The sequence below is a fragment of the Macrotis lagotis genome, chromosome 1 (genome assembly GCF_037893015.1).
Source record: "Macrotis lagotis isolate mMagLag1 chromosome 1, bilby.v1.9.chrom.fasta, whole genome shotgun sequence".
NCBI lineage: Eukaryota > Metazoa > Chordata > Mammalia > Peramelemorphia > Peramelidae > Macrotis > Macrotis lagotis.
Window position 1 is genome coordinate 388924835 of NC_133658.1, and position 15714 is coordinate 388940548.

The 15714-nt window shown below is 36.3% G+C and overlaps 1 protein-coding gene across 3 annotated transcripts in view; it reads right to left on the reverse strand.

Moving 5' to 3' along the window:
* Positions 1-314: 314 nt before the first annotated feature.
* TTC1 (tetratricopeptide repeat domain 1) overlaps positions 315-15714 on the reverse strand; it is a 53079-nt gene continuing 37679 nt past the window's right edge. For all 3 annotated transcript variants that reach the window (XM_074212503.1, XM_074212502.1, XM_074212501.1), the window contains exons 7-8: positions 7807-7861; positions 315-966 (exon numbers count right to left, since the gene is read on the reverse strand). In XM_074212503.1, coding sequence (XP_074068604.1) covers positions 830-966; positions 7807-7861 — 192 coding nt within the window. In that variant the 3' untranslated portion in view covers positions 315-829. The remainder of the gene's footprint in view (positions 967-7806; positions 7862-15714) is intronic.

Below are 15714 nucleotides of genomic sequence, written 5' to 3' on the forward strand. Positions count from 1 at the left end.
AAGGCTTGTGCTCTATCCACTGTGCCACCTTGTCTTTACTGTTTACATTGCTTTTACTTCCAAATATATTCCTCTCAGTGGATCTTCCTAATCCAGTGACCTATTTTTTAAAATGAAGATTAAAAAAGAGAAAAAAATAATTCAGCAAATTTAGTTATATCTGACAGTACATGCCTATTAATTTACAAGAATTTCCTATATCAGCAAAGAAAGGAGAGAGGTCACTGGTCTTATTTTTAAAACAGGACCCTCTAAAAATCTTAAGAGAAATTTGATTTGTCTATGGAAGCAAAAAAAAAAAATCACAACCAAATCAAGATTGAGTCACAGAAAGCCTTTATTACCACAAGGGGAAATAATAAAATATTGGAGATCACAAGAGCTTTGGCAGTGTATTTAGAAAGAAAATGGTGGAAGGGAGGAAGGGATGATGGGAAACCAATCACTTCCACTCTTTAGACAGGCCTGGTTGATTCAAAGAACTGTATCCTGGGATTGAATATGAGCAAATGGCTTTGTGCTGCTCAGGGGTCAGCCTCCCTTTGCAGGCTTCCTCAGGGAAGAGGAAAATGACGTGCAGAAGACACAAAGGATAGCAGCTGTACACCATAAAATGGAGATAAAATTAGGCCCATTCCATCAGTAAATATATTTCATTCTGACAGTAAAACAAGAGGGAAAAAGAAGTACTGTGCTCTGTTGAATAGCTTTTCCTTTAGGTAGATGCTTTTACAACTTAAACACTGACATTGCCTTTTCCCTTGCTAAATTACAAGCTGCACAAAATTTCCAAGCCAACTTTTAAGGGAGTTACTATGGTTATTTCATGTTATCTGTTGTTATTATTTGGATTCTGAACAAAATTAATAGAGTAAGAACCAGTTGAAGAATCTTGCTTGACCTGGAAATTTTCTGTGGATAGTCCAAAAGGTCGGAGAACTAAGTTCCCAAGATCTTTTAATTTACCTGTGGTGCAAAAGAAAAAACTCTGTTAAGTAACGGAAATAATCAGAGACAGGGACAAGCCAAGTTACCTTACATTGCAACCTAATAAAAAATTGTAACTTTCCCCTTTTGGCAAAGAAATAGCTATTAACAATGTTGAATTCCAATAGTTTCCAACTCTACTCTTTCACCAAGGCTAAAAAATAAGAGGAAGTTGCCATTTCAATCATGAAGTCCCTCCAATTCTGTTGCTCTCCTCTCAAATCCCTTCAGTTAAAAATATCTTGTAACTAACCTATCTAATACTATGGGTTATTTTCAAAGGAGGATGTTTACTTACCTACCCTAGACATGTTTTCTCAGTCATAAACAGAGCAATCTTGCTAGTTCCCTTTTGAAGTTTACCCAATTTCCTGTCTAAATAGGCCAGAAGTAATCAATGAGTTCTTCAATTGGGTGAGGAGAAAAAAATACATTGTCTGTACTATAGATTGAAAATATTTCTGATGGGACAAAATTATTAAGTCTCATGTTTCCAACATTAAGAATAGAGTACCCAATTCTGATCGTCTTGCCTGTCACTCAAAAATTCTTCCTCTCTACTAGACTTGAGTTCAACCTTAATTGTCCTATGAGAGAACATTTTTTTCTGCAATTCTTCAATCTTTCATTAAACTTAACTGAAAGTAGTGAGGCAAAAAAAAAGACAAGAGATAGAGTAGAATCTAGATGTTATTTTCTATGAAGGAAGAGAGAACATCATATTCATCTTTGTACTGTCCCCTCTCCAATAATATTTACTCAAAGCAAACATTCAATAAATTATTTGTTGCCATACAACAATTATTTTTGCCATACAAAGGTGAGCTGCTATCCATAAACAACATTTAAAATCTTTAAATCCATTTGGATTTGAAATAACATGATCAGTTGCCTATGGTAAACATCCTCCTCTGAAAATAACCAATACTATTAGATAGTTGGATCAGTCTGAGGATATTAATAGCTGAAGGGATTGAGAGGAGAGAATCATAATTTATAAATACATTCTGAGAAAATAATACACCTAAATCAGCCCAAACTATATATAGGCACTCAAGAGGAGGGGATGGGAAGGGAAGAGTTAACAAGGGTTAGTCCAAATTAGTACAACCTCACATTACCAGAAATAGAATTCAATATATAGGTCCATTTTGTATATAAAGGATAGATCATTTATGTTAATTAGCTTAGCAATAGTTTTATATTAAGCAACATACCAAAGGGTGTTCCTATAAAGAAACAGTTACAGGAAACCAGTAGAAATGCTCAAATATGGCCTGATAGAAATGGAACATGATGAATTTGCCTGATCCTAGATCTGGTTGACTTCTTTCCATAGGGTACCAAAACATATTATCTCAGACTTCATACCTTCTCTTTAGAAACCACCTCTGGCACTGATACTATTTTGTCTCCTTTTGCATTCCAAGAGCTTGTACAATTATCTCTCCTCAAGAGTTTGATGTTCTGTTTACTGGGGAGTCTTGATGGCTACAACTACAGGTCAGGTTTTTCCCCCATCACATCAGTATCTAAGTTAGGGAATAAACTTCTACAGATGAAGAGAGGGAGGGAAAACCCCCCTACATTTTTTTTACATCATGGAAATTCTAAAGAGGGAGAAAAAACAAGTATGCAAATAGTGATAATGCAGAACAACAACAACAATTACTAGCCTTTACATAGGTTTTTAAGGTTTTAAAAGGGCTTGTCTGAGATAGGATAGAGCTTCAAATTGTCTTGATTCACAGCCCAGCTCACTTAGCCACTGTGACACCTAGTTACTTTAAATACAAGACAGTAGGAATAACAAGAATTCAGAGAAAAGTGAGAGATTTTTTTCTCTTTACTCTGGGTGTGGAGTCAGTGGAAGAAATCAGGCAGCCAACGTGACATGAGTTGGGTTTTGAAAAATAAATGGGTTTTAATATACAGAAATGCAGAAAGGGGATGGTGATTGATAGAAGGAAGAATTCTAGATTTTAGAAAATACATAAACTATGGAGGGGCACTATGAAGAGTTACTGGATTTCAGGAATGCTAATGCTTAGAATGAACTAAGGCTGGTGATGAATACTAAGGATAATAAAAAGGACTTAGTTTTGATTATTTGGCCTCTGTAGTTTCTTCTAGCTTTCTGATTCAGAGATGAAACCCCAGATAAGGAGATAATAAGATACAACCTTGCTGCCCTCAAAGAGTCAAATCATCACTTCAGAATGAATTATATCTTCAGGGAATGGGAGGAGTAAGTAGGGTTAAAGGGAAAAAAGTCTTGATTTTTTTTTTTTTTTTTTTTAGTTTTTGCAAGGCAATGGGGTTAAGTGGCTTGCCCAATGCCACACAGCTAGGTAATTATTAAGTGTCTGAGGCCGGATTTGAACCCAGGTACTCCTGACTCCAGGGCCGGTGCTTTTATCCACTGTGCCACCTAGCTGCCCCGATAAGAAGGTTTTGAATGAAGACTGGGTAGAATATAGTGTAGTAGGGGCATCCTTTACAGGTTAGGCCAGATGGCTTCTGTGATCTATTCCAACTTTTACATTATGATTATGTGCAGAGGAATAGAAAGTAATTGGAAAGCCTTTAATGCCAAGTCTGATCTTCATGTAGAATATGAAGACCAATGGAAAGTTTTGGAGCAGAATAATTATGTGATCAGAACTCTGCCTAAAAAGATGACTTTGGGGGCAGCTAGGTGGTGCAGTGGATAGAGCACCGGCCCTGGGGTCAGGAGGACCCGAGCTCAAATCTGGCCTCAGACACTTAGCTTAATATAATTGCCTAGCTGTGTGATCCTGGGCAAATAAATCACTTAAACCTATTGCCTTGCAAAAACCAAAAACCAAAAACAAAAACAACAACAACAAAAAAAAAAAAAAAAAAAAAAAAAAGATGACTATTATTCTAATGCAGGAGTATGGAAAGAGATGAAACTAGACATGGATGAGCTCAGTTAAGAAGTATTATCACTGTGTAGGTAGGAAAGATTAACAGTGGTGGAAATAGAGTTGTCATGTGAGGTATTATCAGTAGGACTTGGGGAACTTTAAAAGCTCCCCCCAAACCCTGACATGTGGACACACATACACACTCTCATGACCTTTCCCCCCTATATCTCGTTCAGAGTTATCCTGGGTACCATAGGCTTATTTCAATTTGCCTGCATTCAAGATAGGTTCACTTTCTAGAAAAACCAATCTGTTATATTTTAAAATCTGACTGCCAAATTCGACGCCTCCCCATCTGGGGAACAATCAATTAAGTGTCCTCATTTCTGCTTCCAGCATGATCACTCACCATCCTGGAGGTTTCAATGAGTCCCCAACCTTTAGGGACTTCACAAAGAGAGATAATATTTTTCCTAAAATCCCAAGGCAGAAAGGGAAGTCTGGAATGTCATTTGTATTACTAAACAGGCATTTTCAGCCATTATAAGCCTGTTTGCCTTTTTTTTTGTAAAGTTCAATGAATTTCAGCTTTAATAGATGCTAATTTTTCTGTCTTTCAGTAACATTATGAGCTCTACTGGTCAAATATGCCAGTATCTCAGCAGATTCTTCATACACAGTTCAGAGAATGCAGCAGCTTAAATTTGAAACTATTCTGCAAATCAGCTGAATGGAAGAAATAAGAGAAACACCTTAACATTGCTGCTGTTTTAAATACAATATAACAACTACTTTGGAGTTTCCTTTCCCTCTAATTAGAAGGCATGAATAGCTTAAAATAAGATCCTGACACTGCAATTTCTGTCTCATAAAGCACAAAAGTCTTAGCCATGCAGCCAACTCTGGATTTTCTATAAGCAAAGAGATAATCCTGAGAAAATGAACTCCATACCAAATGCAGATTCTCATATTAGCTACTGAATAAAATAAAAAAGAAATGTGGATCAGTCTTTCCATGACCAGTCAAAAGGGCAGCAATGATTCCTAGGCAGAGGAGCTAAGAAGCAGAAAGGTGGGAAACAAGAACAAATCAAGATTCTGTATAGATCATTTGCAATCTGGAGAGTTCATTTCTTGATAAGCAAGAAATATCTGAACTTAATGTTGAACTGTTTTCCAAGGAACCACAAACATTATGAGAAGAGGGGGCAATGGACATAGCACCAGGCTGGGAGTCAGGAGGACCTGAGTTCAAATTCAGCCTCAGACATGTAAATAATTAACTAGCTGTGTGACCTTGGGCAAGCCACTTAACCCCAACTGCCTTCCAACCCCCCCCCCAAAAAAAACCATGAGGAGATCAAAGAGACATCTTGTGAATAAACCTATGTGATTGGTGAGTACTAACTGTTAGAAGTATAAGTGTAATTAGGCTAAGGTATAAATGAACACTTTAGAAAGTAGTATTAAGGGCAATATGATACAGAAAACCAGAATGATTTCATCAGTTTGTAAAGATGGAATAATGATCCTAGTTCATTCTTCCTGAAGGCCAGATAATCCAGCATTTTTAGAACAGAGAAGCAAGAATAGATAATCTATCTACATATAAGTAATTTATGTTATTAGTTTCAACAAATATTGCCTCGGTTCAAGAGACTAGTTAGTATTACTTCCAAGAATCTTTCAGTATTAAAATCCACCAAAGACAGTATTGTCAGTTCCCTTCATGCATGTGTCAATTAGATGGCTAGGGATGTCATGGTCAATTCAAACACCTGAGCATCTGGCACAGGTGGAGTCACAGGAGATGATAACACTGGGAAAACAAAATCCCAAGTATCTCAGTGGACTCATGTACTCATTATTCCAAGGCAGGAAAAGTAAGCAGAAGAACAGATAAGCCAGGGGGTGGCTAGGTGGCACAGTGGATACAGTATCGGCCCTGGAGTCAGGAGTACCTGGGTTCAAATCCGGTCTCAGACACTTAATAATTACCTAGCTGTGTGGCCTTGGGCAAGCCACTTAACCCCATTGCTTTGCCAAAAGAAAAAAAAATAGATAAGCCAAACAGCAGAGGGTGGTAGGAAGATGTTACCAGAGGGGCAATACAAAGTAAGGCCAGGAGGCAATATATATACACAATCCAAGAAGTGCCATTTTTGATTTACTTGCATGAAGCAAGGGTGAAAAACAATGCTCACCAGTACATCTTTACTCTCCTCTCAGCTGGATATTTCTTCTCAGGACAGAGTTGATGAATTCCACTTCCAGACTAAGCTACTTCTGGTATATGTCCAATTTCATCCTCTCAGTACTCACCTAAGCTAACCATACAATTTACCCATTTACCCCATTGCTTATTTACCCCAAAATAGATTTTGTTTCAAAGGTTAGTACCTAAAATCTAGATAAAGTGAAACATTAATCTTTAAATAAAATCTAACCAAAGAAAGAATTCCTGATGCCCACTCCTCTTCCTTGTCAATTAACAAGGAATTAAATGTAATACTGAGGAATCTTCCTGAGTCCTAATGGGTTGTATTAATAAATGACAGAGACTGTAAAGTCCATTAATAATTTCCATGAAGACTTTCTTCCTTTGGGGGAGGGTGAGGTAAATGGCCTCTGTTTCTAACAGAAAGGAAACATAACCACACAACTTCATATTTTCCTAAAACAAATAGTAGCAGTTTTTGTAGGTAATTCTCAGAATAATTACAGCCAGTTCTCTAATCCAAGTTTCACTTCCTTGGATTACCAATAAAATAAATTGTGTAGTGGATTTCAAAAAAAATGACAGAGAAACTATACTTAAGAAAATAATATTATCTTGGGACAAGATTGACCACTCTTTTCAAAGGATCTTAAAGCATGTCAATCTTGGTCAATTCAGCTGTAAAACAGAGGAAAAGTACTTCAAGGATCACTTTTGGATTAAGAGCCATTGTAGATGGGGCAGCTAGGTGGTATAGTGGATAGAGCACTGCCCTGGAGTCAGTAGGACCTGAGTTCAAATTTAGCCTCCAACACTTAATAATTAGTTATCTGTGTGACCTTGCACAAGTCACTTAACCCATTGCCTTGCTAAAAACAAAAACAAAACAACAAAAAAGTCAATGTGGAAAGTGACTTGTTCCCTTTTCAGTCTATAACAGGGTCACATTTAAAAGCAATTTTTAACATGGCTACTGAAAACCTATTTGACAATAAAAATTAAGCCACATTACTAGCTATAGCCCTTAATTCTTCTAAGAACTAAGTACCAGATGCAAGCAACCATGGGAATGTAGGCTAAAATGAGAGGTACTGGAGATTGCTGTCAGAGATCTGTAAAACCAATGCTGCTAAGAGAGGAAAACAGTATTTTTCTTTCAGGATATGCATTGCCCAGGACAGATAAGAATTTTGATTCTACATAGAGATTTTGTTGGCAGCTAAGTAAAAGGTCTTTCTGTATTTGGTCCATTAAAAAAAAATATGCCTAGATGAGACACAGCAAGTATTCTGCCAAGACTAATTATCCAAATGGATCTCATTCCCTCAGCAGAAAGTCTAGGTTAGTAGTAAACTACTTTAGTTCTCATACTTAGTTTACAGTATTTTTCAAAACTGGTAGGACTTCATTCAATAGGAACTTGAGGGTCCCACAAGAAGCTCTCCCCTGAAGTCATGTAAGAAAGAGTAAAGTGGGGCAGCCAGGTGGTGTAGTGGATAAAGCACCAAACCTGGAGTCAGGAGTACCTGGGTTCAAATCTGGCCTCAGACACTTAATAATTACCTAGTTGTGTGGCCTTGGGTAAGCCACTTAACCCCATCTGCCTTACAAAAACAAAAGAGTAAAGGCTTTCAAGTTACTTATCTGTTAAAATACTAAACTGATTTTTATCATAAATATTTAGCTATTTTTCCGAATAATAGCACTTACCTAACATCTCTGCCTTTAGTTTTTCATTCCGTTCTTCAATTTGCTTAGGTAATCTCTAAAAGAGAAGAGAAAAAGGGGGGGTGGAACACAATAAAGATGTCTTTCTTATAAAGTTTTTGGTTAGCTTACTTTTAAAAACAATGATTTGGGGCTAAAAAAGATCATGTTACAACTTCATGAAAAGTATAATGAAAGGTTTCAAAAATAGGTTTCAGGGTAGCTAAGTGGTGCAATGGATAAAGCACCGGCCCTGGAGTCAGGAGTATCTGAGTTCCAATCTGGCCTCAGACACTTAATAATTACCTAGCTAACAGTGTGGCCTTAGGCAAGCCACTTAACCCCATTTGCCTTGCAAAAACCTAAAAACAAAAACAAAACAAAAAAAACCCCTACTGCTGAAAATCTATAAATATACTAGGTACTTCCCATAAGCAAAGTAACCCACAAAAAGAAACTAAAAGATCAAATAATTACTATAATAAACGTGCCCTAAAATGGAAATCAAATGGTCAAAATATTGTTTGAAAATCTCCTTGTTGAAGCCCCCCCCCACTTTGGATCAAACATGTGATTTACTGCTCACCTCATGGTGAGGAAATTTTCTCTACTATATATATAGAAAGATAATTCTGTGGCTAGTTGACAGCCACAGCCAGGATCTGTCACAGGAAGAATTCAAAGCCAGATCTTCCTCACTATGAGGTCAACTATACACCACACAGGCCAGTTCTTTTCAAAGCCCAATTTTAATGTCTCATTGTATTGAGAAGACTCAGAGTTCTATAAGATCAGCCTGAGTTCAGAAACTCATCTTTAGAGTTGCTCCAGGATGAGGAATTTTTTGGTCACAGCAGTTCACAAAGACCTGCTAAAGTGCAAAGGAAACCATCTATGTTAAGGAATCCCCAACAATGAAATCAAGACTTTGAAATGTAACAAATCTCTAATACTGTCTATGTTCCATTCTTTTATTAAATCAAATTAGAATTAGGAAAGATTCGATTGTGCTAGATTAAAAAAGTATATTTTATTTATTTTTTCAATACATACATAATGGTAGTTTTTGCATTCATTTGTTTTGTAACGTTTTGGGTTTTACAATTTTTCAACCTCTCCCTCTTCCCTACCCCCAACAGGAAGCAATTTGATATAGGCTTTACATTTGTAACCATGCTAAAGAGAGATCAAAACTCAAGGTGTTGTGAGAGAAGACTCAGATCCAAATGGAAGAAAGAAAACATTAGAAATAACAAAATTACATAATACATAAGAAAACTTTTAAAAATTGAAGATGGTAAGCTTTGGTCTTCATTTAAACACCACAGTTACTTCTCTGGATATGTTTTTTTCCATCACAATTCCCTTAAAATTGTTTTGATTATTGTGTTGCTGAAATGAACAAGTCCATTAAGGTTTGAGCATCATCCCCATGTTGCTGTTAGGGTATATAATGTTTTTCTGGTTCTGTTCATTTCACTCAGCATCAATTCATGCACATCTTGCCAAGCTTTTCTGAAATCCCATCCCTCATGATTTCTTATAGAACAATATAGTGTTCCATCACATACACATACCACAATATATTCAGCCATTCCCCAACTGATGGACATCCCCTCAATTTCCTATTCTTTGTCACTTTTGAAAGGAACTGCTATGAATATTTTTGTGGGATTACCCCTTTTCATGATCTCTTCAGCATACAGACCCAAGAGTAGTTTTGCTGGATCAAAGGATATTGTGCTACAGTTATAAAGGAGAGAAACACTACCCAAGATACCCAAATGAATTTGTATGGTTTAGAATAGAATAGACCCAAATACCAGAAAAATGTCACAAGAATATTATGTAAAATAAGTTTTTTTTCCCTCTTGAAGAAACTCTCTTCTCTGGGAGAAACAAAGGATACATGGAAATTATAGGAAGGTTTTAATAATTCAAGCAAAACAATCTTCAAGGATTTACTATATACCTATATACCAGAAACAATACTAGACACTGGGGATACAAATTTAAAGAATGAAACAAATCCTATTCTCAAGCTCACATTCTCTTGATACGCCACAATGTGTACAATGTGTAAATTGCCTAGGCTCTCCCACTTAGACACCAATGCAAGAGTGCATATGATACATAAGTTGCAAAGATAAAACACCAAACTATCAAAGAAAAAAATTGTGACTACTTTTCATAGAACTGGAGCAAATGAGTTATTAGCTATTTTTTGGAAATACACTTCTTTTTTAACTTGGAAATAAAAACACTTTGGAGTGGAAAAGAAAGTTACAGCAAATCTAACACCATAGACTACCTGTTTTTTCTTTCAACAAAGTGTTCTTCACATATAAATAAATGCTTCTCTTCTACTACATTAGCTTGTAGAGTACAGTTCATTTTATTTTTTCTAAAGGAATCTTAAAATTAGGCTTGGATAGGTATAATAAGGTTCCCACCACCTCAAACCCTGATGAGGAGGAATAGAAGTGGGCATATCTTGGTTCTAAATTTCTAAGTCTCTACAGTAGGAACAAGATTTATGGAGAAATCATTTTTGACTTTGGATACATGATCAGTAATACTACTGAAGCATAGTTATCAGCCTCAAGTTAAGATGTGAACTTATGCATTAGTTTCATCCTCACAAAGCATGAACTTTGTGAAAAGTCCACATCTCCATCTTTTTCACATTGGAGAACTTTAGAGTTGAGCTTGATTCTAAGTTAAATAATTTTATAATCAATAAACAAATACATTGTGAACTTTTATTTTCTATAACTGTAATGAAGTATAGTCTGCTATAGTTTCAGCAGTATACTCTCAATATATTTGCAGATCATTTCCCTAAAGATTTTAGAAGGATGAGAAAGATAGGCATATGTACAAGTAGTTACTGATGTTCTCTAAGGTAAATGACCTTTTTTTAATTGCTTATGATTTTTTTTTTTAAAAAAACTTCTCTGTCCCTTAAGAGATATTGTGTTAAATGATCTTTCTATAGAAGCTGAGTTTGGTCCAGGAACTATTTATTATTTGTCAACTTTTTCCTAAGTTTCATTTTTATTTTTTCATATGCCCTGCTAGGGTGGGGAAAGAGAGAGGGAAGAGATGTTAAAAGCCCAAATGAGGTGACTCGATTGTCACACATGTTGAAAACAGATTATTACTGAAATGCTAACATCTATCACACTTAATATCTATATTCTGCCCTCTTCCCATTTTATCTATGAATTTTGGGTATCATGTAAAGTTTTCTACCCTTTTCACTTCCACAGCTCTTTACTACTGTTTCCCGAATTGATTTTGTTTATTATCTCTTGATGTGTTTCTCTGTAGTGTTTTACAAAAAGGGTTGTCTTATAAATCCAGGGTGCCATTATCTATCTGTTTAGCAGAGTTTGAAGGCTAAGGAGGTGCTTGGGCTCTTGTGGCCCAGCTGTAACATAACTTTACAACAGGAAAAGATGATTATGGTCAATATCTTTGTCTTTTCCCATTTCTCATTTTTCAGTATCAATGGATTATCTGGAGATATCAAATGGATGCTGTAGTAATTATATGTAGTGTATTCTCACAATCTTTTCTGTTAAGACAGTCAATTTGTGGGAAATATTCAATATGCACTAATGTTTGGAGCTTTCAACAGTGCAATTGAATACAGTCTTAAAACTTCTGAAAACTCTTTTTGGATATACTTTTTTAAAAAATGTATTTGTTTTTTGAATTTTACAATTTTTTTCCTAATCTCACTTCCCTTCCCTCACCCTCCCACAGAAGGCAGTCTGTCAGTCTTTACATTGTTTCTATGGTATACATTAATCTAAGTTGCATGCATGTGATGAGAGACAAGTCATTGGATATACTTTTAATCCTACATCCTCAAGTATTGAAATAACTGACAGTAATTGATGAACTGACATCAGGGAGAATGGGAAAAAAGTTCACACAAGCCTGGAAAAGGGTAAATCTCAAAATCTAGAGCAGTGAGCTTGATTAGGAAAATTCTAGAACAGATTATTGAAAGAGTTGTTTAATAACTATCTAGATAAAGAAGAGATGATTGCAAAGGACCAGCATATCTCTACCTGAATAGATCATGCAAGATTGTTCTTACTCTATTTTTGTTGAACAGGACTGATAAATTGGTAGTTGAGGGTTTAACTAGATTTAGAAACAGCTATGTGTTACAGTGGAAAAAGAAATGAGTCTTAAGTCAGTAAGAATGGTGTTAAAATTTGGCCTTGATCAAATCCAGCCTCAGACACTTAATACTAACCTGGACATGTGACTTTGGGCAAGTCATTTAACCCCCCCTGTCTTGCAAAAATAAACCCCAAAAGATAAAAAATAAATTTTGCTTTGGACACTTGCTATCTGATTAAACTGTCTACCTTAGTTTCTACTACTGGTAAAGTGGGGCTACTAATAGTACCTACTTCCAGAGTTGTTGAGGGGATCGAATGAAATAATATTTGTAAAGGGCTTGGCAGAGATATCTGGCACATACTTATTCCCTTATATAAGGGAAGAATCCAATAAAAACACTTCATGCTATTTTTGTGTAAAAAATTTAGAGATGTAAGTTATACAACAGGATATTTACATGAATTCAGAGTTGGCTGAATGATTAGACATTAGAGTAGTCATTAATGTTTGCATGTCAACTTGGCTAGAGGTTTCTAGTAAAGTACTTTCATGACCTGGTCTTAGCCCTGTGATATTTACTATTTTTATATGTAACTTGGAAAAAAAGACACAGATAACCTGCTTATCAAATCTGTTTATGATATAAAGCTGGGAAACATATAATTAAATAACACAATGAAGGACAGAATTAAGATCCAAAAAGACAGTGATAAAATTGGGCTGAAATGTACAGTCATATTCCTGTGCCCTAGAAAAGGGATGAGCACAATATTAAAAGTAGTTTCAAAAAATAAGACTTCACAATTAAAAATGAAAGAAGAGTGGCTAGACAGCAGTTTATGTGAAAAATATTTGGGAGTTTTAGTGGACAGGAAGTTCTCTATAACTCACAATATGAATCAACAGTATGATACAGCTGCCAACAAAGTAATGCTATCTTAGAATGTATTAAGAGAAGCACAGCTTCTAGGAATAAGAACATGGAAGTCCTGTTATATTCTACCCTAGGGAGTCAATAATTTGTATCTGAAATATTGGGTTCAATTCTTAAAGCCATAGTTTAGGCAGGATGGTAAAGAAGGGACAAGTCATTTTAAGACTGATTGAAGTAATTAGGGATGTTTATAACCTAGAGAAAATGGAGAGAGAGAGAGAGAGAGAGAGAGAGAGAGAGAGAGAGAGAGAGAGAGAGAGAGAGAATGAGAATGACAGCTGTCTTCAGTGTGTTGGGGGGCTGTCATGTTTCCACTAAGAGGACTTGTTCCATTTGGTTCCAACATGTAGAACTAGGAGCAATGGGGGTGGATAAAGCAAAGAAGGGCAATTTTAGACTTGCTGTCAAGAATAACTTTTTAACAATTAGAGCTACCCAAAAGCAGAACTGGTTTTTTGCATGAATTTATCTGGTTCATATAATGGGGGCCACTAATTCATACATATGGCTCCATGTGAGCCATATATTAACTTAATTTCAAAATGTAATATCTGTATTTATTGAATTTTTATTTACTTGGTTAAGTATTTCCCAATTATTTTTTTTAAGGTTTTTGCAAGGCAAATGGGGTTAAGTGGCTTGCCCAAGGCCACACAGCTAGGTAATTATTAAGTGTCTGAGACCGGATTTGTCTGAGACTGGATTTGAACTCAGGTACTCCTGACTCCAGGGCTGGTGCTTTATCCACTACACCACCTAGCTGCCCCTTCAATTTCCCAATTATTTAATCTGGTTTGGGAACATAGACACAGACACAGACACATATAGGAATGCTGTGAGCCTTACATTTGACAAGTTTGGTTTAGCACACCAGGGTCACACAGAAACAGAACTTGAACCCCAGTATTCCGATTCTGAGACTGATTCTTTATTCCCTCTTAAAATTTGTTTAAACAGTATAATATCATGATCAAGACAAACTCAAACTTTCAGAAAAGGGGAAAATAAAATTAGTTTATTTGGGGAGGTGAGTTATTAACTATGGTTCACATATGAAATTTATTAATTTAAGTATAAATCTCTTAACATCTTAAAAAATAAACAGCTTTTTTTTAGGCTATCATTGTGAGACTATGTTTTTTGAGATTGTACTGGTTTAGAATTAAGCTTTCTGAAACAATTTAAATATCAAGGAGCCACAATAAGGATCACACAGGACCTGGCTACATCAAACATTAAAGGATTGAAGGGCCTGGAACGAGATATTTCAAAGAGCAAGGGAGCTTGGAATGCAGCCAAGAATCTACTTTCCTGCAAAGCTAAGCCTTCTCTTCCAGGGAAAAAGATGGACATTTAACGAAATGGAAGAATTCCAAAAATTTCTGATGAAAAGACCAGAGCTAAACAGAAAATTTGTGCATCAAACAGGAGGTTCAAGAGACACATGAAAAGGTAAAAAAAAAAGGGGGGGTGGTAAAAGGAAAAAAAATGCTATTCAGTAAACTGAAACTGGCTATATTCCAGCATGGGGAAAAAGATTCTTATAAATCTTGAGAATTGTAACTCTAACAGAGAGAATATACCTAGCCAGAAATGATGGACATTTATGACCTATCCATGAGACGGCTATCTAAAGAGATGTAACTGGCTTTAACCCCAATTGGGAGAAAGACTCTAATAACTCTCAGGAATTTTGACTCTATTCAATAGAATATACTGAACTAGAAGGGACAGATACTCAGAATTTTCTGTGACTTAGAGAGAATGATCTAAAAAATACTACCTTCTTAAAAAGGGGGACAGGAAAGAGACAGGAGGGAGGGAGGGGATTGAATGGGGTAAATCTCATTACACTAAGAGGTACAAAAAAACCTATGGTAATAGAGGGGAAGAAGGGAGCTGATGAGAAACACCTGAATCTTCTTCTCATCAGACTTGGCTTAAAGTCAACCTACACATACTCAGTTAACTTATAAAACATCTAACCTTTCAAGTATTAAAAGGGGAAAAGGGGAGGGGGGGTGGAGAAAGGGAAGGGGAGTGGGGGGGAAAAAGGGGAAATAACAAAAGAAAGGGAAGGGAAAAGGGAAAAAGTGAAAGGGGAAAGAAAGTGAAGGGTGTGATATAGGAGGGCACACAACACTGAAGGAGTTGGTATTCAGAAACAAAATACTCGGTAATATGGATAAGGGAGGCAAGGGGGAAAATACAAACAGAGGGAAGATATCATGGAGGGCAATAAAGAATTAGTAATCATAACTTTGAATGTGAATGGGATGAACTCTCCCTTAAAACGTAAGCAGGAGCAGCTAGGTGGCGTAGTGGATAAAGCATTGGCCCTGGAGTCAGGAGTACCTGGGTTCAAATCTGGTCTCAGACACTTAATAATTACCTAGCTGTGTGGCCTTGGGCAAGCCACTTAACCCTGTTTGCCTTGCAAAAATCTAACCCCCCCCCCCAAAAAAAAACCCCATAAGCAAATAGAGTGGATTAAAAACCAGAATCCTACAGTATGCTGCTTACAAGAAACTCATTTGAAGCAGAGAGACACACATATAGAGTAAAGGTAAAAGGGAGCAAAATGTATTTTGCTTCAGCTGAAGTAAAAAAAGCAGGGGTAGCAATCCTTATCTCAGACAAAGCAGCAGCAAAAATAGTGTTAGAAGAGATAAGGAAGGAAACTTTATCCTCCTAAAAGGTACCATAGACAATAAAATCATTTCAATACTGAATATATATGCAGCCAGTGGGACAGCACCCAAATTCTTAGAGGAGAAGCTGAAAGAACTACCAGAAGACATAGACAGCAAAAACTCTACTTAGTGGGAGACCTC